Source organism: Dipodomys merriami, unplaced genomic scaffold (genome assembly GCF_024711535.1).
Source record: "Dipodomys merriami isolate MVZ:Mamm:240054 unplaced genomic scaffold, mDipMer1.0.p SCAF_9, whole genome shotgun sequence".
Taxonomy (NCBI): Eukaryota; Metazoa; Chordata; class Mammalia; order Rodentia; family Heteromyidae; genus Dipodomys; species Dipodomys merriami.
The window spans coordinates 5,997,603-6,022,513 of NW_027206512.1; the positions used below are offsets into that span (position 1 = coordinate 5,997,603).

General features: G+C 39.0%; 1 protein-coding gene across 2 annotated transcripts in view; it reads right to left on the bottom strand.

Annotated features, from left to right (window-relative positions):
- Nucleotides 1–24,911, bottom strand: part of Fnip2 (folliculin interacting protein 2) — a 149,958-nt gene that overhangs the window by 17,534 nt on the left and 107,513 nt on the right. For both annotated transcript variants that reach the window (XM_070013051.1, XM_070013050.1), the window contains 2 exons: nucleotides 15,979–17,305; nucleotides 14,703–14,859 (listed from right to left, as the gene is read on the bottom strand). In XM_070013051.1, the coding sequence (XP_069869152.1) occupies nucleotides 14,703–14,859; nucleotides 15,979–17,305 (1,484 nt within the window). The remainder of the gene's footprint in view (nucleotides 1–14,702; nucleotides 14,860–15,978; nucleotides 17,306–24,911) is intronic.

The window sequence follows — 24,911 nt, forward strand, 5'->3', positions numbered from 1 at the left end:
AATAAAAAGCAAGACACACATATGTAGCAGCACTTTAATGAAATAAGTACTATAGTAAATGCTGTAAATCATAAACCTAAATGATTGCAATGCTTACTACCGTTCCTCTGGGGAGTACTGAACCCAGGATCCATGCATACGAAGAACTCTACTACTGAGCTCCATTGCTCAGCCCCCAAACACCTATTAAAATACTGCCCCTTCACTTACTGCTCCTCAGGGCTTGGAGTTGGGTTGTGGAAGATGAAGAACAGAAATAGGAAGCAATGTTGTCGCCTGTGGCTGACACATGGACTGTATAAGTCTTACACTAGCCTGCAGCACTAAATGGGGGAAAAAAAGACTATATATCACTATCAGCTTCTTAAGCAAAATAATTTAGCAAAATTCTTCTTCTGAATGTTAAAACTTTTTCTTACTAAAGGGCTTTATTTTGATTATCAGTTGAAAATAAAAAGCCTATACCATGTATTTACTCCTTAAAAAATTTATCAGCTGGGCATGGTAGCACATGCCTGTGATTCCCGCTTCTTCAGGAGAAAGATGCACAAGGATCTTGAGTTTGAGGCTAGACCAGGTAAAGGTACTAAAGTCCTCAAAAACAAAATTAAAAGACCAAAAGGCTTGCTGAGTGCCAGTGGCTTACAGTTGTAATCTTGGCTACTAAGGAGGCTGAGATCTGAGGCTCACAGCTCAATGCCAGCCGAGGAAAGAAAGTCCCTAAGAGTCTTACCTCTATTTTAACCATGAAAAAGTTGGAAGTGGAGCTGTGGCTCAAGTAGAAGAGTGCTGGCTGTGAGCACAAAGCTAAAGGACAACACCGAGGCACTGAGTTCAAGCCCTAGGACTAGCACACACACAAAAAACCCTAAAAGGGCTGAAGGCAAGGTTCAAGTGGTATAATGCTTGCTGCCTAGTATGTATAAGACTCTGGATTAAAAATAAATTTTATTTTCCTTCTAAATCACTACTGTCTCAGATGAACTAGGTGCTCTGATATTTGAAATATGAAAAATTTGAGAGAAAAATTAACATGATAAAGTCATTCCTGAGCTGGGTGTAGGTCAGTACAAAATGTGTGCTTAATATAAATATGAAGCCTTGAGTTTAATCTTCACCACGGAAACAGAACAAAGTCATTTGTACTTGTAATATTTACCTGGGTAACAAACTTGACAAATCTTCTAAATGGTGAAATATATCAACTTTCCTTTTCTTTATTAAGCTAAAAAGAATCAATCTCCAAATAAGTTTCTTGATTTCATGGTTTGTCCAAGTCTAACAGAATGAGAATGCACTGTATGTTTATTTTCTCCATAGCCAAAGGACTCCGGAAGTACTGCCCATCACTTTTGCCTGGGTGGCTGCAAACACTGGAAGTGCTATAGCCCTGGAGGGCCACCCTCCATGGATACTGCTGGGCTTCATGTTGCCCACAGGAGGCTAACTACTAGGCAACTCAGCAGGAGCTGGGGCCAAGAGAATCTATACTAGAGGTCATCAGGGGAGCAGACAGCAGTAGAGTTGATGACAGTCTCATCAGAGGAAGAACCAGCCATTACTGCTCCTTTCTGTACTCCCAGAGAAAGAATCACTTGTGTAGTTATACCTTGTCAATCTCACAACTATTTTCCTGTGAAGACTTCTCAAGATAAACATATGAACTTATTATTTTGTCAATTGCAAGAGTTTTCAAAAATTTTCTTTTCTTTGTTGAATCAACATAACAAGTCTGGTTTATTGTAGCTTCAAGTTCATGGCCAGTTTCTGAAATATAAAGAGTGATTCCTGGGATATCCAGGAATAAGAAATATCTACAAGTTTTGGATAATTCATAAAAGACAATGATAAGATGGAAGCAAGGGCTTTTAAGCAGGATTTAAGTATCATTTCATTCACTGAATATGGGACCTTTGTGATCATGAGCCTGTGCCTCAGTTTCTATGCCTGTAAAGTAGGACCATACTTAATTCAAACTTTCTGTAAGACTTAAATGAAATTTAATTCCCAAAAGTTTTCTGTAAGAAAAATGTGTGTAACATCTACTAGGTTAGTGACATTTTCTGCTATCATCTCCTTCCCTATATTACCTTCTTTTCTATTAATCAAGCCTCAATAAGCCATCAGCAGTGAAAGTGTACACAACACTGGCCTGAGTTCATGCCCTCAGTCTTCTTAAAATACCTCATTATTATTGCTTTCAGCAACCCCAAAATCCAGGCTAACACTCATCACCCAAACCATAAAACTCTGTGCAGTCATTTTCAGACTCCTTTTCTCCAGGCTGCAGGACTCCTGCTTCTCTTCACTCTGATGTCAGGGCAGAATGTGTTCCTTACCACCTTCTAAGTATTACTCTCCTCTGGTCCCCGGCCTAGCTCTGCAGCCCCAAGGAAGCCTTCTTGCACTTACTTTCCCCTCTTAGGGCACAAAATGTCTAAAATTACTTTGCCACACACTATCTTAACTCACTCTCAATTTCCTACCCATTTACCTATTCAGTGATTTTTAAGTGACTTGAGAGAGAAATTATCTTCACACACACCCCCTCCCGCCTAGCCTTCAAAATGGGTGTAACAAAGTGCTACATATTCAAAATATCAAATACATTCTAACTAAAACAATTTTGGATTTAATCCAGGCCCCACTAAGTCATATGTACCATTATTTTTCTATGTACTACATTTAAATGACTAGTATTTCATATGGGTGCTTATTTTAACTTGAAAAGTCAGAAAGTTCCATTCTTACATATATGCTTCTCTATAACTAACTTATTGCTTCTTCATTTTCCTGTGGAACACAGTCTTCCTTCCCACAGATAGAAGGAACAATAAGGACAAAACACACAAGGTACCATGGCATGTCAGAAAAAAGAATCTAGGAACATGCACTGGGGCATGGCTCACGTAGTAGAGTACCTACTCAGTAAGTGAGTCAAAAGAATCTAGATTTCACCAAGTGCTTCCAACTCAGTTTAATGTCTGCATGCACTCTCCCATGAAACTCCAGGACCCTGGCAAGGTAGAGATCTCTAGACAATGAGACAGAAGGAAGTGTAATTATGTTCTCAACTGCTGGTCTACAAGAACAAAGAAGCTGCCAATCGTATACATTTTGCCTAGGAACTTCTCCATCCTAAGCTGAATTTATCAATCCTTAAGGACATCTTAGCCCAGATGTGTGTTATGGACAGCAGGAGTACACAGAGCCTTCTCTACTCTTCCACGCTTTTTTTTTTGTCGGTCGTGGGACCTGAACTCTGGGTCTGGGCACTGTCCCACAGCTCTTCAGCTCAAACTAAGCACTCTACCACCACAGTGCCACTTCTGGTTTTCTAGTGGTTTATTGGAGATAAGAGTCTCATGGGCTTTCCTGCCCAGGCTGGTTTTGAACTGGGATCCTCAGACTCAGCCTCCAGAGAAGCTAGGATTACAGGCATGAGCCACCAGCACCCAGCCACTCTGCTACTCTTAAAGGCTGCACAAGTCACAGCAGTAAAGACTAAAGCATCTCTAGCAGTCTCTTTCAAACACGAAGGCAACTAATGATTATGACTCAGTGTCTTGGATTTGTCTTCCATATTGTGATAATTGATTTGGTGTCAATTTGTTAACCATTTTATATTAATTCTAGTAAGTTGTATAATCACTAAGCTGCAACTTGAGCAAGAGGATGCTACACGACAAAGCATCTTTCTACAGTGATTCACATCAGTATGCTATTGCATCATGACTTATTAAGAACAGTTTTTACAACAGTTTGAAGAGAGACCTCTAATTAGTCATGGAAAGATGGGAAGAAACATGCAGTTAAGTTCACCTCAATGTTAACTCAGTTGAATATTCTCAGATCACACTGTTGTTTTACTTCCCTAAGGGGAAACTCACTTATAAAACCACATTCCCCAAGGCTTTGGGTCTGAAGCTGAATAAAGTAGAACAGGCCAATGCAATTCACTTCTGGATGACCAAGGGCCACATACAAAGACTAGGAACATATATATATATATATATATATATATATATATATATATATATATATGTTCCTATATATATATATATATATATACATATATATATATACACACACACACACACACATGAGTAAACAAATGAGAACCCCTTGAGTTTCACATTCATCTAAAGAAAACTGCTTAGCATTCATTATTCTTAAATAATCTCCTCCAGTATACAAAGTCATTCAGAATTTTTTTTTTTTACTAAGATTGAACATTTAGACATTGCTGACGAGAGTTATTTTAACAGAAGAGATAGGCAGAACCTTCCACTGAAGTTCAGATCTACTCTGTGGCTAGTAAAGAGGCTCATCAGCCCCATCAGTGGGAAGTTCCTACAGTCTACTGGAAGAGTTGCATCAAATCCTGCACCCACCTCTGGTCTCTACTGTACCACTCCAGCCAACACCCTTGCTCAGGTCCTCCCATAGCCACCTTTTATGTACCATTTATTTTCTGTTGCACATCCTTCCCTATATTCTTTTCTTTGTATTTCTTTTTTAGACTTCAAACTCCTTGAGGACAGGAGTCATGTTCTCTTCTCTATGGTTGCTTCTGAGGGTTACCTTTATCTATAAAGCCCAGTTGCTACATATGGATTTGTTTATATTTTCCCTACTCAGGAGTCAGTGTGCTTATTTAATGTGGAACATGCCACTCTTTCTTTCTTTGAATACTTTGCTCTCCTGAATATGCTATAAAAACTTTTCCTTCAGCCTTGATATCTCTTATTTGCTTTTCTATATTTTTCATGTCTTTTTTTGTCTCAGAGTGGTATTCAAATGGTACGTTTATGATTAGCCTTCACTTAGAATTTTAGTTGCTCTGGCATTTAACCAATCCTTGCAGCTTTGGATTCAGTAGCTGTTTTTGTTCGTTTTGTTGTTGTTTGTTTTTGGTTGTGGAGCTTGAACTCAGGACCTGGTAGCTATCCCTGAGCTCTTTTGCTCAAGGCTACCCTCTACCACTCTACCACTTTGAGCCACAGCACTACTTATGGTTTTCTGCTGGTTAATTGGAGATAAGAGTCTCACAGCCTTTCCTGCCCAAACTGGCTTTGAACCACAGCCCTCAGATCTCAGCCTCCTGAATAGCTAGGGTTACAGGTATGAGCCACCAGCACCCCACCCATAATTCCCTCTCTCTCTCTCTCTCTCTCTCTCTCTCTCTCTCTCTCTCTCTGTATCTATCTATCTATCTTTTTGTCATGGGACTTGATGAGCCCAGGATCTGGGCTCTGTCCCTGAACTCTTTTGCTCAAGGCTAGTGTGTTCTACCACTTGAACCACAGCTCCACTTCTTTTTTTTTTTCCCCAGAGTTAATTGGAGGTAAGAGTCTCATAGGGACTTTTCTGCCTGGGCTGGCTTGGAACTCTAATCTTCAGATCTCAGCCTCCTGAGTAGCTAGGATTATAGGTATGAGCCACTGGTGCCTGGTCATAAGTTATTTTTAATTCTTACACAAATCTCAATAATCATTTAGCATGTTATCCATTTAAAAAATTATTTTGACTCTAGCCACTTATTGGGGCTAGAAGGGTACTACCTACCTCTCCTTCTTGTATTTGCTTGCTTTCCTCAGGGTTTATATGACTTGTAGTCTCCGATTGTGGACTCACTGTGTTGGAGTTCTCATGAGCTAGCTTGGGGCTGTGTGTTTAGTGTTTTTCCTTTCACCAGAGTCCCAGAAGTCTCTCTGACCCTAATTTCCATATGTTCTTTCCTGAGGAAGAGCTGGACCCTAGACCCATAAATAGTACGTTGATTTCTCAGGGGTGACTTTATTTTCCCCGACTCAAGCTGCCAACCTGTTGCTTTGCTGCTTCACTGCTTCTATGCCTGGAGCTTTCATCACTCTATGAAGAAGCTCTTTGAAGGTAAAGGTCTTGTTCCAAGACAGCAGTTTTGAATGCATAGAAGAACACAGCACCTAATCCTAGGCCTGTATCCAGAATAAAATTCTGGATGGCTACTGTGGTCTCAGCCCACTTTGACTGCTCTAGGTTTGATGTCTATTGCCTAGAACTAAAGGTTTTTCTCTCTATGCCTGGGTATTGTGAAACTGAGTTAGACTGGTCATATTTCACTTGTTTTTCTATAATGTTGGCATGATGTATACCATCTATACCCATTAGTATAGCATCTTGCTGGGACTCTCCTCCCACTTCAAACTTTAACTTAGTAAATAAGTGCATAGTACATCACTAAATAGATAAATAAATCTCCAAGGTGTGCCTCTCCTTTTCCTTTTCCAAAGCCCTCTTAGTCTCTGTTACCAGAGTCAAGCCAGACAAGCTGCTGAGCCCATCATCAGAGATTTATCAGTGTAGCTAACAGATCTTTATAGATGCTAAAAAGGGTTAATAAGTGTATGATCTCACATTACTGTTAGCAGTGGTCAGACTTTCTTTTTCCTGGAAACAGGTTAATGTTAGTTACTAAAAGCTTAAAAAGACAGAAGAGGATGAGTGCCAGGTATGGTGGTATATGCCTATAACCCCAACACAGGCAGAGAAATCATGAATTCAAGGCTAACCTTGGCTTCATGTCCCCAAAGAGGAAGAAATTAAGCAGTTACTTTGGGTTCTGGAATACTGTGGAAAGATCCTAGCAGATAGAACAGATAGATGACCCTGGAGAGCCCATGAAGCATCATGAAGACCTGGGGACAGAGAGAAAGAGGGTGTACCCAAGCATAGTGAGTTGCTACATAGGAGTGTAAAGGCCTGACCTTCTATTTGTTTGTTCCTATGGAGCCTACAGGCTAAACGCCTGCATGTGCTCTAATAACTCAACAGTTAGGTTGAGTCAAACATAGTTTGAAGGTACAGAAAAATGCTCAAAGGTTAAAAAGGGTCACCAGGATATAGTAATACAATGGATATGTATGACTGTAAAATAAAACAAGAGAAGTGGCTTTTGCAGAGAATAATAAAGACAACCAATAGCTCATAGGTAAGTAAAGACATTAAGGAAAATGTCAAAATTAAACATAGGTCTGATTCTGGCACAATGCAAGCCTGAGTAACTAAAGCAAGCTCTCATTCTTCTTAGGTAAAGAACACACAGAGCCATAGGCATCATGTCTAAACACATTACTCTTCCCTTTTATTGTTCTAAAGAAAAACCACCTGCCCTTTCCCTTTATTTCAGAAAAGGGAGGCATATTCCCATCATAGTTTTATCTTTAGACAAAAAAAGCAAACAAGCCCCTGTCCTCAGTTTTATAAATAGTGAGCTACCACAAACAAGCACCTCCTATGTGTTAATCAGCAGGCAAGGAACTAAGGAAGTAAGTTTCTGAGAGAAGCACAGGTGAGACATGCCACCTAGCATATATGCTTGTATATGGACAAACATTTGGGTTTCACTATACAATAAATCTAATTAGCTGTGGTGATTTCAGTTGTATTCTGTATCAGTTTTTTAAAATATGGTCATCAAGGCTGGAGGTATGGCACCTGCCTAGTAAGTCTAAAGCCCTGAATTCAAGCCCCAGTACTGCTAATGAAGAAAAAAAGAAAACCTCATCATCAAAATCTAGTTATTAATCAAAAGGATATACCCTGTGGTACATTGCTTGCTACCATGTGTAAGTACCTAGATTCAATCCCCAGAATTTAAAAAACTTAACTAAGCCGGGTGCCAGTGGCTCACGTCTGTAATCCTAGCTACTCAGGAGGCTGAGATCTGAGGATGGAGGTTCAAAGCCATCCCGGGCAGAAATATCTGTGAGACTCTTATCTCCAATAAACCACTAGAAAACCTGAAGTGGCGCTGTGCCTCAAGCAGTAGAGCACTCGCCTTGAGCTGAAGAGCTGAGGGACAGCACCCAAGCCCAGAGTACAAGTCCCGCAACCGACCAAAAAAAAAAAAAAAGAAAAGAAAGGCAATAAATAAATAAATAAATAAATAAATAAATAAATAAATAAATAAATAAATAATTACTAAAAATTAAAGGCCAACCATAGTGGCAAATGCCTAAAATCCCAGAATTTGAGAGACTGAAACAGAAGGGGTTGCAAGTTTGAGTTCAGTCTGAGATACACTCCCTAGCTGAGATCCAAGTACTGCTATTTGAAGCCAGCCATGGAGGGAAAGTCTGGGAAACTCTTATCTTCAATTAACCACCAAAAACCTGTAAGTGGAGCTGTGGGGCTCAAGTGGTACAGCACTAGCCTTGAGCAAAAAAAAGCTCAGGGACAGCACCTGGGCACTGAGTTCAAGCCCCAACACATACACATACACACACACACACACACACACACACATACACACACAGAAATCCAAACTTAAGACATAATAAACAAAACAAACAAAATATGTTTAAAATGCCATCATTAAGCATTTCCTAACACCAGGTACACTACTACATTTAGGGATACAGATGTGGAAAAGTACATGCCATAAGCCCAAGGCAGTAGCATGTTCCTGTTCCAACCTAGGAAAATGTAAGCAACAAAGGTAGTTCTAAACAACAGATTTGTTCTGCAGAGCTATTTCCTTTGTAAGTTATTGATTTTAAAGATATTGCTGACATGAGGTAGTCAGCAAATCTGTGTTAGGTGAGTAATGATTTCCCAGTTGACAGGACTCTCTGTACCCCTGTAGTCTTACTAGTTGACTTCTTATATGAATTAGGTATTCATGAGCATGTATCACAACTAGACTTTTATTAAAGCTACTATGTCCTGCCTGATACTTTATTTTTTTTTAATTTTTTATTGTAAAGATACTATACAGAGGGTTACAGTTACATGAGTGAGGTAATGAGTACACTTCCTCTTGAACATTGTTACCCCCTCCATTGTTTTCCCCCTACCATCCCCTCCCTCCCTCCCTTCCCCGAGGTTCTTTTTTTTTTTTTTGATTGTGATTAAGTGATTTCATAATTTCCGGAAATTCACAGTATTGTGGAATAATGATGCTCATTTAAAGTCACAAGTTCATTCTAACTTTCCTGGAGCAAATTGTCTATCACAGTCTGTAATATATAATGGTGCTCACATGTTATATACCATATATGTGATCAGCAGCATGGGGATATTTGGTAGTGGTTCAACCAGATGAGTGGGAGTTCTTTGTTTCTTAAGTCCTGTTAGTTTTGTCATATCACCTAACATTTTGGATTTAGCATCCACTTATCAGGGAGACCATGTACTCTGTTTGTCTCTTCGTTCTTGGCTTACTTCGCTCAACATGATTCCTTCTAGCTCCATCCATTTCCCTGCAAATGCCATTATTTTGTCATTTCTAATCTGCCTGATACTTTAAAGTCAATCTGTTGTTACTCTTAAATGAGAGACTGCTAAATCCAACTACTATTTTATATTATAAATTACTCTGTAAAATGCCCAAGGCTATATAGAGCATAAATAAAAGTATGAAAATGTGCCAGTACCAGTGGTTCTCGCCTGTAATCCTAGCTACTCAGGAGGCTGAGATCTGAGGATTGCGGTTCAAAGCCAGCTCAGGCAGGAAAGTCCGTAAGTCTCTTATCTTCAATAAATCACTAGAAAACTGAAAGTGGCACTGTGGCTCAAGCGGTAGAGCGCTGACTTGCTGAAGAGCTGAGGGACAGCGCCCAAGCCCAGAGTTCAAGCCCCACGACCCACCAAAAAAAAAAAAAAGAAGTATGAAAATGTGATTCTGATTTTAGGTTTGGTGACTCTACTCATCAGAGAAGTTAAGAGCTATCTGGCTTGCTCCTGTGACCCTACAGCAAAGCTGCTGGCCCCATGTATGAAGAAGGTTCTGTTCAGCAATCTTCAACAGGAGCTTTGTGGGACTGATGACCATCAATATCATCAGTCAGGAGAACTTTAAATACATTTGTATGTGTCTTTCCAAACTCAGACAGTAATTAGATTTTTATTAAAATAACACTGGTCATATACTCTCCATATTAAAAGCACTTCATATTACTTTTGTTTACAAAGCACTTTCATGTATATTATTTTAATAGCTAACTTTCTGGTATATTTAGTAGAATTCAAGGCACTGTGCTACACACTTGATATAGATTTTCTCATAGAATGTCCAAATTGAACCTGTGATCTCAGTACTGTTCATTTTAGAGATGAGAAAATTAAAATAACTTATCCCAACGTTACAAAGCTACTAAGGACTGAGCTTTACTTTAAACTCATGTTTGTTTAGAGACATCAAACTCAAAACAACTGAACTGGATGGAAGAAGTCATATGGATCAAGACACATTGTACGTATAAATTGACATATTGAATCTGAAACCCTAAAGATAATATTAAAAAAATTAGAAACAAAACAAACAAAAAACAACTGAATCCTATTTCCAGTCTGAGGCCTGTGATGCCAGCTGATTTATTTAAGATTATCAGGGAATGAATGTGGATAACAGGATTTGTACCCAAGCTACCAATGCTTTCCACTGCCTGCTCTACTCTGGTGCCTAGTTGGATAACCCTGATATTACCTTGGTTGGTAGCATTTACAGGTAGACAAGACACAGAAAGAAAGAAAAGGCTACTTGAGGGTCACAGGTCCAGAGTACTACTGGTTTGCTGCATGTGCATTCTCTCTCCACTTAAAGCCAAAAGGAAAAGAAAAGAATGCATATTCAGATGTAGCCGGAAAAAACTAAAACAGTATTACTTTAGACTAATTTAAGGCAGATGTTGACAGCAAAGAGATAATACATGGACTAAACAAGAATCTGAATTTTAATGTGTGAAAAATAATGGGAAAATAAATGTAAATAAAGTTAATATGCTTCCATAAGAGATTAGGACATAGAAAAGTACAAAAGGAAAATCTTGGTACTAGAAATTCTCAAAAGGAAACCCCTCAGGCTCTGGAGAAAAACTCTAAAACAATCTACTGCGGTAATAAAAGTACAAATTTATGAAGACAGATTTGGGGATACAAGTCATAGATAGGGCTAGAAAATAATTCAATAACATAAGTCAATTGCTTTTAAACAGATATGGAAAGTCCTTCTCTAGCCAGGCACTGGTGGTTCATGCCTAGCTCTTAGAAGGCTGAGATCTGAAGATCACAGTGTAAAGCCAGCCTGAGCAGAAAAGTCCTTGACACTTTTATCTCCATTTAACCTTCAAAAATCTGTAAATGGGGGCTGGGAAGGTGGCTCAGTGTTACAGTGCTTGCCTTGCATCATGAGGCCCTGGGTTCGATTCCTCAGCACCACATAAGCAAAAAGAAAAAAAAGCCGGAAGTGGCACTGTGGCTCAAGTGGTAGAGTGCTAGCCTTGAGCTGAAGAGCTGAGGGACAGCGCCCAGGCCCAGAGTTCAGGCCCCACGACCAGACACCTCCCCCCCCCCAAAAAAAAATCTGTAAATGGATGTATGGCTCAAGTAGAATGTCAGACTTGAGTGGAAAATGAGGACCTGAGTTCAAGCCCCAGTATTGGCACATACACACAAAGAAGTCCTTCTCTAAAAAGAATTATGAGTATCTGATGAAGTACCTGATGAAACTCCAAAAAATTATGAGTATCAAAACCTGGTGACGTCTGACATGGACACTGAAAATTATTTAAATCCAATCAAGCAATGGTAACACAATTTATTCTAGTCTTTTCTTCCGCAAGTTATTCTTTCACCTACAACTCTGGCTACATACTTGCCTTTTGATCTTTCCTTCTTTCTCTTGCAACAGCTCAAGAATTTAAATACTCCCTATGATTTATGGGGCAGTCAATTTAATATGTTGTTTTCAAAAATATTCCTCAGCCAAAAGAGGTGGTGCATAGTTGAGGCAGAATGATCAGGAGTTTGAGACTACCCTGACTGTATAGTGATACCTTTTGTCAAAAGATGGAAAACAAATAAAATATTAATTTTTTCCAACAAACATTTATTAATATAAGTTGGAAGTAAGACATAAAAAGAAAACCACTGTCATAGACTAAAGTGCCAGCCTGAGAGGCAGTCTATATGTACAATATTTCAAAAGCAAAATTCATGATAATGAATATGTCATGTGAAGATGATCTTTGCGAGCTATAAATCAGACAATAGCCTAATATCTAGAATAGTTCAACAGCTCAAGAAACGAAACCCCCAAAGAATCAATAACCCAATTAGTAAACCAGCAAAAAAGCTAAATACAGACTTCTCAGAAGTAAAAATGGCCAACAGACATAGGAAGAAATACTATCTCTGGCCATTAAAAAATGTAAATCAAAACAACACAGATTTTGTCTCACTCAGTCAGAATGACCATCATCAATAACACAAACAACAGATGCTAGCCCTGATATAGGAGGAAAGGAAACATAATACATTGTTGGTGTGAATATAAAGTTGTTCAACTACTCTGAAAAGCATTTGTAGATTTCTCAACAAACTACCTTATGATCCAACAATACCACTCTTGGACATTTATCCAAAAGATTTAATTCAGTACACAGTAAAGCCACTTGTACAACGATATTCAGTGCTGCACTATTCACTATAGCCAAGGTATGAAAACATCCAAGATGACCCTCAATGGACAAACAGATCAAGAAAATGTGGTATATAAACACAATGGAATTTTGCTCATTCATTAGGAAGAATGATATTATATCATTTGCAAAGAAATGGATGGACCTGGAAGAAATTATGTTAAGTGAAGTGAGATACAAGAGTCATGTTCTCTCTCATATGTGGAAGCTAGAACTAATTTATAAATGTATAAGTAAACAAATATGAAGTTATATGCAAGTACATACAAAATGGCATACGCAGTGGAGAATTCAAACTATGCAATTCCTTAGAAAACCAACCCACAGTCCAACAAAATGAATATCAGAAAAGTAGTACTTGAAAGGTGTATGAGAAGAGATCAAGGGAAGGGAGGTAGAAAAATGGATAGAGGAAGCAGGGGGCAATGCAATTGTAATATTCAATGCATATCCCATGAAAGTAAGAAAATTGAGGGGAGGAGTTGAGGTGGGAGAGATGAGGGAGAATGATGAAAGGGGCAACATAAATCAAGATGCACTATATTTATGAAGTGACATGTTAAATGGTAATCGGTTTGTATAACTACTTAAAGATAATAAAAATATAATTAAAACATAGACAAAAGCAAAATTCATGATGATGACTATGACATGTGAAATTAGAAATCCATTAATAATGATAATTGGTTATGATCTAAATGTATTAGACTTCTAAAGATGTTTTTATGAACCCTTCACAATTTCCTATTAACACCCATGCATGAGTGCACTTTGGAGTCACCCACAATATGACACAATACAGGTTATTAAGCTTAATAACTTTCCATATCTCAGGGTGATTGAAGAGTTTAAAGAAATGAGTAATGCTACAGTGTAAAAACACTACAGGAATATCCTGGTGAATGTGTCCTGTCTGATAACAAAGTGGGGTGGGGCTAGAAATACACAGTGGGTGGGCCCTGCCCCGCTCCCAAACACCTCACATTTCTTCACATCCCCATGGAGTGGTCATGAGGACATCTGCTTTCCTGCTGAGTTCTTCTTCCTACCTCAGCCTGCTTAGCCTGGGTGTGTGTGATGTGTGTTTTGCCTTCACAGAACATGTTCAAGGCCAAAGATAACATGCAATACCTTCTGTTCTATCTTGCAAAAAAAATCTTGGGCTGGAAAGGTGGCTCAGTGGTAGAGTGCTTGCTTGCATGCATGAGGCCCTGGGTTGGATTCCTTGGCACCACATAAACAGTAAAAGCTGGAAGTGGTGCTGTGGCTCAAGTGGTAGAGCACTAGCCTTGAACTGAAGAGCTGAGGGACAGAGCCCAGGCCCAGAGTTCAAGCCCCACAACTGACAAAAAAAAAAAAAAAAAAAATCAATCTTATTGGGTGAGGAGCCAGCAAGCCAAATTTCAATTTTCTTAATGCAAAAATACTTTCCCTATTGCACAAGACACTATATTTCTAATGCAAAACATCTATTCTTGCATGTGCCCAACAGCAGCTCAATTAACAGGTCCATCAGATTGACATCATTTTCTTAACTTCTTATTTCATGTCATACTGCAGATAACAGAAAACCACTTAACTGCAGCTACAAGACAATTTTCCATTTTTATGCAGCCATCAAAATGAACTTAATGACAAATCAGTTAAAATAAATTAGTTTTAGGAACTTGCAAGGATAGGATAAAAAGCAAACAATACACAACATCTCTTTGGTCCTCCCCGTGATGACATATTATTGCCACCATCTGTGCCATTTATTCAGTTTGCCCAGCCTGCCTGCTCCCATTCGTCATTAAATCCATTCTTTGCCCTTCCCTATCCTGTTCTGTGACCAAGGAGCCTGACCTTAATTATAACAGGATACAGTCACATTAGCTGTGACCTTGCTCTCAGGCTTCCCACTGGGACTGGCCAGTGGAAGATACCAGAAGAGACCAGAGTACAGGGGAGAGATGGGACAGCCAGATGTACAATTGCCCCACTTACTTTACCACCATCCAGGCAGTCCCTCTTCCCAGCATATCTTCTCTACAACTTTGCTGTCATATTAACTCTGCTTACTTGTCCTGGCAATGTATACTCACAGTACTTTACCCTCCCTTGTTGGTTTCCCTATCCTGCCCACATCTGTATATACAATCTCCTAAGTAGATGTTTTCAGTAAAAACACCCATTGCTGGCCATAGTCTTGGCTATCACACTTTCAGTAGCCAATGGCTCCAAGATGGGGTCACTTACATTCACTGTATGAACCAGATCAGCCATCAGACACTGCTTCAGTTTCTCATCACTGCTGGTCCCATGAAGCACCATATCAGGCATGTATGTAGGACAGTAACCTGCCAGAAGTGAGCGGCCAAAGTTTCTTACATTTGGATTGCTGATGCTGTGAGACCTAAAACAATATTTGGACTATTAACTACACAGTTACAAGACATATTTCCTTCTGATATTACAACAGAAATAAAATCCTTAATGATATAAGTAATATAAAATAACTTCAGTGTGGTCTACCTACCAGTCTCCAGTAAGTAGTGTGGGAAAACAAAAAGAGGACATTAGGGAAAAGGGAGCTGTTTTTGTTTTTATTTTAATGGACACCTAAGAAAAAAAGCATTTCCATAGATGATTAAGAGTTCATTCTTGTACCTCATCTATTAGGCAGTTTGTGTCAAAGAGTAAAGAAAAAATGTTAGAGCTGAGTATTGGTGGCTTATGCCTATAATACTAGCTATTCAGGAGCCTGAGATCTGAGGATAATGGTTCTAAGGCAGCCTGGGCAGGAAAGTCCATGAGACCCTTATCTCCAACTAATTACTACCAACTAACTACTCAGAAAAAGCTGGAAGTGGTACTGTGGCTCAAGTGGTATAGTGTTAGCCTTGAGTAAAAGGAGCTCAGGGACGCATCCAGACTCAAGCCCCAGGACTGCCCACCCCCCCACCCTCCAAAAAAAAAAAAGTTGGGGAAGAGGGTCTTGCCAAAAGTCTAGCTTTAGGAATGTAACATATCTGGACAGGGGTGGTGCCCACTGCAGTGTAGAACAACACAAGAACATTTCCTAGTTATGATTTTCAGTCATCACAATAAAGAGTCTGATGGATTATTAAGAAGTCTTGTTTCCTAACTACCTCATGCTGCTCTGAGCAGCAGCAGACAAGGCTACAGCCTTACTGCTTCAGAAGCAAGACCTCAGAAGCTGAGAAATACCTCCATGAAGATCAAAGAAAATTAAGCCTGCTGCTGCCTAGCACTACCACCACCATGTCCCAATAACTGTATTCAGCCAGTAGTCCTCCCCTCAGAGAGATCATTCTTACTAGACCAGTGAACATCCTATGAGAAAAGGACAAACTGAAAAAAAATTGTATAGATTTGGTAACATTTCTAATATTTTGAGAGGAAAACAAACAAACTGTATAAGGAGGCTGACAGTAGCTAACATGGTCAAAGTGTCAGGTCAGTAACAGTATTGGGTCCCAGCTCTCCTTGCTTCCCTGCCCAGCCGTGTTACCTTGGCAGAGGCAACTCCACTTCCAAGGACCCATCAGTCCTATCACCACTGTGAGCTAGGCCCAGTGTGGCTAAAATGCATGCTTCATCATCACTATCTCCAAGAGCACTGTCAGAGCTTTCGTTCCTGGGAATGTCTCCTTCCATGCTAAAGTCAGCCTTCCTGTCGCTATCCCCACAGGAGACATCTGCAGCAACCAGGAAGCTAGAATCCTGATGTCCACATGTATTTGCAACAGGCTCTGGTGAAGGTCTTCCCTTGCTTTTCAAGTGCAAACCTACTGTTTGCTCCAGAGTTCTCCTGCCAGTTCCCTGTGCACTGTCAGAGGGTACAAGTGTACCAACAGCTTGGCTGAGCAGCCCCACAGCATCTGCCATGGTTCTGGTTCTGGTGCCTCTGTCCTCAGTAAATCTCCAGTCAGATTCACCTTCCTTCTCATCAGAAGGCCTGTTCTGAGGAACGCTGACACTCTGAAAGCCAGCATTGAAGGTGCACCCAGAGCCCTGCTGGTTCTGAGCTGACTCGGCCAAAGCACTGGCTCCCTCTGGATACTGTTCACAGGCTTTTAGCCTTTCTGCCATTTTTTTGGTGCGGCTTTCAAAGTCAGATTCAGGAGATACAGAGCTTCCAATTTGGAAAGTGACCTTTCCTATGGGAGGCTCCTTCCAGGAACATCTGTCAGGGCAGGACCAGGCCGTTGGCTGGTCTGATACTTTCTTTAGCATCTCCCCTTTCAACGGCTCTTGGACAGTTTGTTGATTCATCATTCCTGCCCCAGGAACCTCACAACAGTGAAATCTTGAAGAGCTGCCTTGTAGTGCCTCTTGTTCATTCTCTTCATCACCATAAGATGTGCTCTGAGGTTTCCAAGAAGTGTCTAGTGCTGGCTCTTGGAATCCTATGCTGTAAGTCTCAGAATTCTTCTCTGGCTTTTTGATTCCTTCTCTATCAGTTTTGGGACTCAGATCTCTAGTATCAGTGCTTTCTGAGGTCCCAGCTAACCATGTGGGCCCAGGATGCCTCCGCTCAGTCATCACTTGTGGTAGGATGGGGGGTACAAGAGCAGGCTCATTTCTCACTGTAACTACTACATATTCGGACTCTTCCACCTCTCCTTTCTCCAAGGCTGTCATAATCTTGCTCCCATTTAAAACTTGGTCACCTTCACTGTGGTTACCACTCCAGGTCAACTGGTTCTCTTGTAACTCAGAGCAACGGAGAAAGTAGGTCAGAACATAAAGAATACGTTGGATCAAATCCTTTTGCTTCCCCACAACCACAGTACGAGTCAATCTCACTGGAGAGCCTATGGCTCCATAAAGGTCACCTGGAAGGCAAAGGTAGATACCAAGTATCTGGATTAGTATGCATGAATACATTAACAAAACTGATAACTTGGGTTCACAGTCAAAAATCACTTCCTGAGACATCTGATTTCAAATTTCCAGGGATGATGTCTCCAGTTTATCTCTATACTAAGAGGTGATACTGAGAGCCATCCTAGAAATACTTGGCCAGGTGTACCTCACCACCCAAGGAGTAATGGGAGCAAAGGTACTGGGTACAAAGCCTCCTCACTATGCTTGTGAGATCTGCTGGCAATAAACTGGACTATGAAGGCCAAAGCCAATGCTCTGGGTACATAACCACATCAAATAATACATTCTATATTTCAAGAATTTCTTAGAAGATGCTCAAGGGTTTCCAAGGTGATGTACAGTAAATCAATTTGAGATACTTAATGAAGTGGTCTACTTAGAATCCTCTTAATATCCAGAACAGAGTAAGTAGAACCAGTTTGATTTACAGAATGAAAATGGCCTAGTCATAAATAATGAATCTGGAAATTTTCCTTACTTTATATCATATGAAAATTCTACTAGGAAAATATGTATCTTTTTAATTATAGCCTAACAATTTGATTTAAAAACTAGGCTAAGGCCAGGTGCTGGTGGCTCACGCTTGTAATCCTAGTTTCTCAGGAGGTGGAGATCTGAGGATTACAGTTTGAAGCCAGCCTGGGCAAAAAAGTCCCCATGAGACACTTATCTCCAAATAACCACTCAAAAACCGGAAGTGGAGCTGTGGTTCACAGTGGTAGAATGCTAACCTTGAACAAAAGATCTCTCAGGGACATTACTCAGGCCCTGAGTTCAAGCCCCACAACTGACAAAAACAAAAACTAAAAATCTAGGCTAAGGGACCATGAATTCTACATTCAAGGTGGAAGAAATAGGCAAAACTCTTGAAGACTTAGGTAACAGGTAATTTTTTTTTTCCTGAATAGGACTTCAATTGCCCAGAAAATAACAGCAAAAAAAATGACAAAGGAGAATGCATCAAATTAAAAAAATTTCTGCATACTCAAGCAGTTAATTACAGCATGGGAGTAAATCTTCATTAACTAATCAATGGAACATACAAGCTCAAAAAAAATTAAACATTGTAACAACAAATAATCCAATTAAATAACTATATGAATTAAATAGACATACCTCAGAAGAAATACAAATGGCTAATAGATGCATGAAGAAATGTTCACTATCCATAGACATAAAGGAAGTACAAATCAAAACTACATGAAGATTCTATCTCACCTGAGTCAGAATGGCAATCATGAAGAAAACCAACAACAAATGGGCAAGATCTGGGGACAAAAGGAACCCTTACACAATATACGCAGATATGTAAATTGGTATAACTATCACGGAATTCCGTGGACTAGTCTCAAAAAACCAAACATAAGTCTATCTATGAGCCTGCCATACCACTTTTCAGCATATCTCCAAAGAAGTATAAATCAATATATAGGAAAGACACCTAACTGTGGAAGTGGCTGAAGTGTCTTACAACTGGACAGATAAAGAAAACATGGTGTGTGTGTGTGTGTGTGTGTGTGTGTGTGTGTGTGTGTGTGTGTACATACACACATATGTGTATATATTTAACAGAGAAACAAATTCTCAATTACAAAGAAAAAACAAAATTATATCATTTGCAGAAAAATGGACAGATCAACTCCTTAGGTTAAGCTACTTAATTAAGCCAAGCTCAAAAAGCCAAATTCACATGCTCTTGTTCATTTGTGGAGGACAAAACTCAAATTATGATAACTAATGGCAATGAAACATAAATGTAAAAAAAATCTTGTAGGAAAGAATCAGCAGGACGGGGGGGGAGAAAGGAAAGGACACTGAGACAGGGGAAAGGATTAAAGGACGTGTAGTGTGTGTGTGTGTGTGTGTGTGTGTGTGTGTGTGTGTGTGTGTGTGTGTGTGTGTGTGTGTGTGTGTGTGTGTGTGTGTGTGTGTGTGTGTGTGTGTGTGTGTGTGTGTGTGTGTGTGTGTGTGTGTAAATGTATGGAGACAGCATAATGAAATCCACCAAACACTTTGAAAAAGAGGCAGGAAGGAAAGATAAAAATATGGCACAGGAGGCAAATTTGTTAAAAGTACATTGCATGCATGTATAGAAATACCACAATAAAACACTCATACTATAATTATATCCAATTCAAAAAAGAAGTGGTGGAAGAAGAGGAAATGAGTCACCAAGCTATCTAGCAATATAATTTCTCCATCAAAATATTTTATTGCTAAATGCTCAAACTATAAAAAGTTGCATATTTGATCATTTGATTCTATTTGATTGTACATTTGATACTCTGATGGTAACATTACAATATGACAATTATAATGAAGAGTCAACAATTATCGAGTAGGCATTGTGCTAAGAGCTTAAAGAGTATATGTTTGCAGATCCTTATATCTGCTGCCTTCAAGAGTCACACCTTGCCAATAAAATCAAACATATTTTGAAAGTGAAAGGCTGGAATAAAATCTACCAAGCAAACAGCCCCCATAAACAGGCGGGAGTTGCAATCCTAATATCAGATAAAATAGACTTCAAATTAAAATTAGTGAGAAGAGATAAAAAAAAGGTCCCTACATACTAATTAAGGGATCTCTCCTTCAGGAAGATATTACAATTCTAAATATCTATTCATGAAACAACGGAGAACCCAAACTCATCCAAGAAATACTACTTTCCCTCAAATCTCACATAGATCCAAAGACATTAATTGTTGGGGACTTTAACACCACTATCCCCACTAGATAGATTAACTCGGCAAAAACTCAACAGAGAAACCACAGATCTAAACAACTGTATAGAACAACTAGATTTAACAGACATCTACTGAATATTTCACCTAGCAGCATTAGATTACACATTTTTCTCAGCAGCACATGGAACATTTTCCAAAATAGACCACATTTTAGATCACAAAGCAAACTTGTCCAAATTCAGAAACACTGAAGTTATATCCTGCATTCTCTCAGACCACAAGGGAATAAAATTAGAACTCAATACCAAAAGCCACCAAAGAAAGTCCTGTAACACATGGAGGCTGAACAACACACTGCTGAATCACAAGTGGGTCATGGAAGAGATCAGAAAGGCAATTCAAATGTTCATGATATTCAACAAAAATGAGCACACAAATTACCAGCTCCTCTGGGACACAGCAAAGGCAGTACTTAGGGGCAAGTTTATAGCTCTGAGTTCCTACATCAACAAATTGGAGAGATCTGAAACCAACAATTTAATGAGACGTCTGAACCTCCTTGAAAAAGAGCAGCAAGATAAACCCCAATCCAGTAGACAGAAAGAAATAATTAAAATTAAATCAGAATTAAATGAATTAGAATCCAAAAAAACTATAGAAAGAATCAACAAAGAGTTGGTTCTTCGAAAAAATTAACAAAATTGACAGACTTTAGCATGTGCATATATATTTTCATCAGGGAAAAAATCATCTATAGCTCTTTTTCTTATTCTCATTCTATTGTTTAACAGCTTTCATTGAGAATCCTTATGCCACTGTCACACAGGAAGCAATGCATATTACTCAACCTATATCACTTTTTTCTTCCCAAGCCCTCTCATCCTTCCAAAAAAATCTCATAGTTACAATCAAGTTCTATGTATATGAATATATATATGTATGTATGTGAGTATCTATGTACATGTATACACATACCTAGACTTTAATGCCATATATACATATATATACACACAAATCTAGATAAGTATATATGCAAATGCACATCATTCAAATCCAGAGTTGACATATAAATGAAAAATATAGATAGAACACTTTGCAAATTTGAATGACATCCTTATATGAGGGTTACATTAATCTTTTCAATGTTGTTTAGGTATGTGTGCTGCTATACAAACCCCAGCTTTTAAGTTATTTAAATGTGGCTATTCATTTTCTGAGATGGGAATTTTTTTAACTGATTTATAGTCTAATTTCACTGCATTCTGAAAATATGCAACTGTAACTTGAAAAAAAATATAGAGGAATTTCAGGTTTTTTATTTGTATACACTAAAATCAATGATACCAAACCTGTTTTGAAGACAAAAATTGCTTTTTATTTTCAGAAATGCTCAACACTTATTAGGTCAAAGGGAGATTGTCAAGAAACTTCTTCAATCAGTAGCATCACTTCAGTGGGTTTCAAACTTTGTGTATTCGGGGCTGGGAAGGTGGCTCAGTGGTAGAGCGCTTGCCTTGCATGCCTGAGACCCTGGGTTCGATTCCTCAGCACCACATAAGCAAAAAGAAAAAAGCCAGAAGTTGTGCTGTGGCTCAAGTGGTAGAACGCTAGCCTTGAGCTGAAGAGCTGAGGGACGGCGCCCAGGCCCAGAGTTCAGGCCCCACTACTGGACCCCCCCAAAAAAAACAAAACAAAAAAACAAAAACTTTGTGTATTAAAACAACAACAAAAAAGCACAATTTAAAGGAAATGGAAAGATTTGGAAAAAAATCATATTAAGTGAAGTAAGCCAAACCCTAAGAAACATAGGTCCCATGGTGTCCCTTATTTGCAATAATCTTAGCAGATGAGCAGAATCACTCAAGAGCTATGTACATATGGCCATATAAGATGATACTAAACGAAATGAACACCAAGACATGGACACAAGAAATTTTTCTTTGTTGCTGTTTTTAGTGTACTATGTCATTTTTTTGTTTGTTTTTCCCCTTATGGTTCTTCCCCCTATGATATATCCTATGTTGTATTTGATTTTGATACCCTGTTATTGCATATACGTTTATCTGGATTAGGGAAGAGAAGAACAACAACAGAATGGGGAGACAAAGGTTACCAATGCAACAGCGATATACAAAAGATAATATGTTGAAAACAATCCGTACAACTTGGGGGTGATGTTGAGAGGAGGGAAACTAGGAGAAAATTGATGGAAGGGTTAACAAGGTTGACAAGAAACGTACTCATTACCTTACTTATTTATGTAACTGAAACCCCTCTATATATCACCTTGACAATAAAAAAAGCACAATTTATACTGCAATTTCACACACCTGTTAAAATTCATTTTACAAAATCTAATGTGTGAGTCACTTATGCTTTCTATTATACACTAGTGAGTGGTGACCCTCACTGGGGAAATGCTTGTGCACAGACCAAGTGTGAGGTGGATGCACAATTGCCAAGTCCTAAGCTGGAATTCTTGGAGAGCATGAAGGGGTTAACTACAGCTTCTTCCTCCCTTTACCAGAATGCTAAGATGCCTTGAAGAGGTAGACAGAACAATGCTAATTTTCCTAATGAGCTTTTGGGAAAATCGTTGAAATAACTCAGTATAATCTTTTCTATTACCTAAGAAACTGGATTAAAGTTAAGTTTGCATAAGTATTTCCAGTAGTTTATATTTTCCTGTTTACTGTGATTTCTTAAATGTTTAAAGGAGGAGAGGAATAAATTCAAATCATGGAAGTGCTTTGAATTTTTGTAAAGGTAGAAACTCAACCATCATTTACACTTGACTTTATAAAATTTTCACATGCCTTCTCTGTACCAGGGCCTTATCCCTCCTCACATTACTTTTAGCAGCTAAGCCCCAGCTTAATTGTTTGGGGAAGCAAGGGCTTCCTTCAGTGATATATGGTCTCCAATGAAGAAGGAAAGAATAATTGTGAACCCATAGGAAGGGATTTTGCCTTGTAGTGTTAAACATAGAGAATTAATGGCTCCCAATTAGCTAAATTTCAAATGAAAAGCATGCCCAATTATAAACACATGTATCTAATTAAATGCACACTGCTTAATTAGCATTGTTATTGATAAACTGGCAGTGTAAGACCCTGATTCCCTAATATCCAACCTACTTACTTTCCACACTTGATACTACATTTTCAAGATCATTGTTAAGAAACAACGACATTGTATGTCTTCAGGAAGAGTTGAGTGAGACAGGCATGTTCCAAGGTCTTTCTGAGCTCTGTGTTCATTTTGTATGAAGTATTATAAAATAAACTATGGGGCTAGGAATGTGGCTTAGTGGTAGAGTGCTTGCCTAGCATGCATGAAGCCCTGGGTTAGATTTCTCAGGACAATAGAAAAAAAAAGCCAGAAGTGGTGCTGTGGCTCAAGTGGTACAGTGCTAGCTTTGAGCAAAAAAAAAAAAAAAAAAAGTTCAGAGACAGTGCCCATGCCCTGTGTTCAAGTCCCAGGACTGACAAAATAAAATAAAAAATAAAAATGAAGTATTATACTTAAATTTATTTATTTATTGATGCAGGTACTGGGCTTGAATACAGGGGCTCATGCTCATGCTTAGCTGTTTTGCTCAAAGCTGGCATTCAGTCACTTGAGCCACATCTCCACTTTTGGCTTTTGACATTTAATTGGAGATTCAGATGTATCTTGTTGGGCCAGCTTTGAACCACAATCCTCAGATCTCAGCCTTTTGAGTAGCTACGATTATAGGTGAGTTACCGGTTGTTCGGCTTAAATGGTTTTACAACCCATAAATTCTTCAGTTGCTTCATCTAAAACAAAACCTATTATTGCCATACATATTTCTCTTTCACATTTTATGACCCAGGGTACAAACACAAGAAGGTATCTTAAAAGCTAAAGAGTAAAGACAATAGGGTAAGAGTGAGAAAGTTTACCACTCATTAGTATGCAATGAATCACCCATCAGTGACTCACACAACAGCAGGTGTGTAAAATTGCCATATAAAACTGGTGTGTTTAAGAAGCATTTAAAACAGTGTTTGGCTCATAGTGTCAGCTTTTGTTATAGTTATTAAAACATGCTATTACTAAGACTGGAATAATCTTTCTCAGTCTGAACATTTACTAAAGTAAACTTCCATAGAAGATCCCATCTCTCCCCACATTCACCCTAAGTGCCTTTAATATATATTTTCAGCACTAGCATCTCCTAACAGAAGTGGTTTTATATAAATGATTTTATCCCACAATAATCATGAAGTCTTATCACTACCTTTTTTTTTTTTTTTTGGTAAGTTATGGGGCTTGAACTCTGGGCCTGGGCGCTGTCCCTGAGCTCTTCAGCTCAAGGCAAGCGCTCTACCACTTGAGCCACAGCACCACTTCTGGTTTTCTAGTCATTAACTGGAGGTAAAGTCTCATGGATGTTCCTGCCCAGGTTGGCTTCAAACCATGATCCTCAGATCTCAGTCTCCTGAGTAGCTAGGATAACAGGCATGAGACACTGGTGCCCAGCTCAACCACCTTATTTGACAAGTGCAAAAACAGGTATGGTAGCTCAGTTCAGAGCACTTATGTTGCACCTGAAAGGCCCTAGATTCCATCCCCGGCACCAAAAAAGAGAAGTGAATTCTAACTCTAAGGTTAAATAACTTGCCCATAGAATCTGGGATCCAGAGTAGGCCCATCATTTTTTTTTTTAACCTACATGTTATCTTCTGTCTTGTATTCCCTTGCATACCCCTATCCCATGAAAGCAGTAATCAAGATGCTTTGAAATCACATGAATAGGGATCCACCTTGTCCATGAGGCAGCTGGCTTCATGAGAATAAGCAGCTTGTGTTACACAACTCTACTTCTTGGAATGTAGCACAG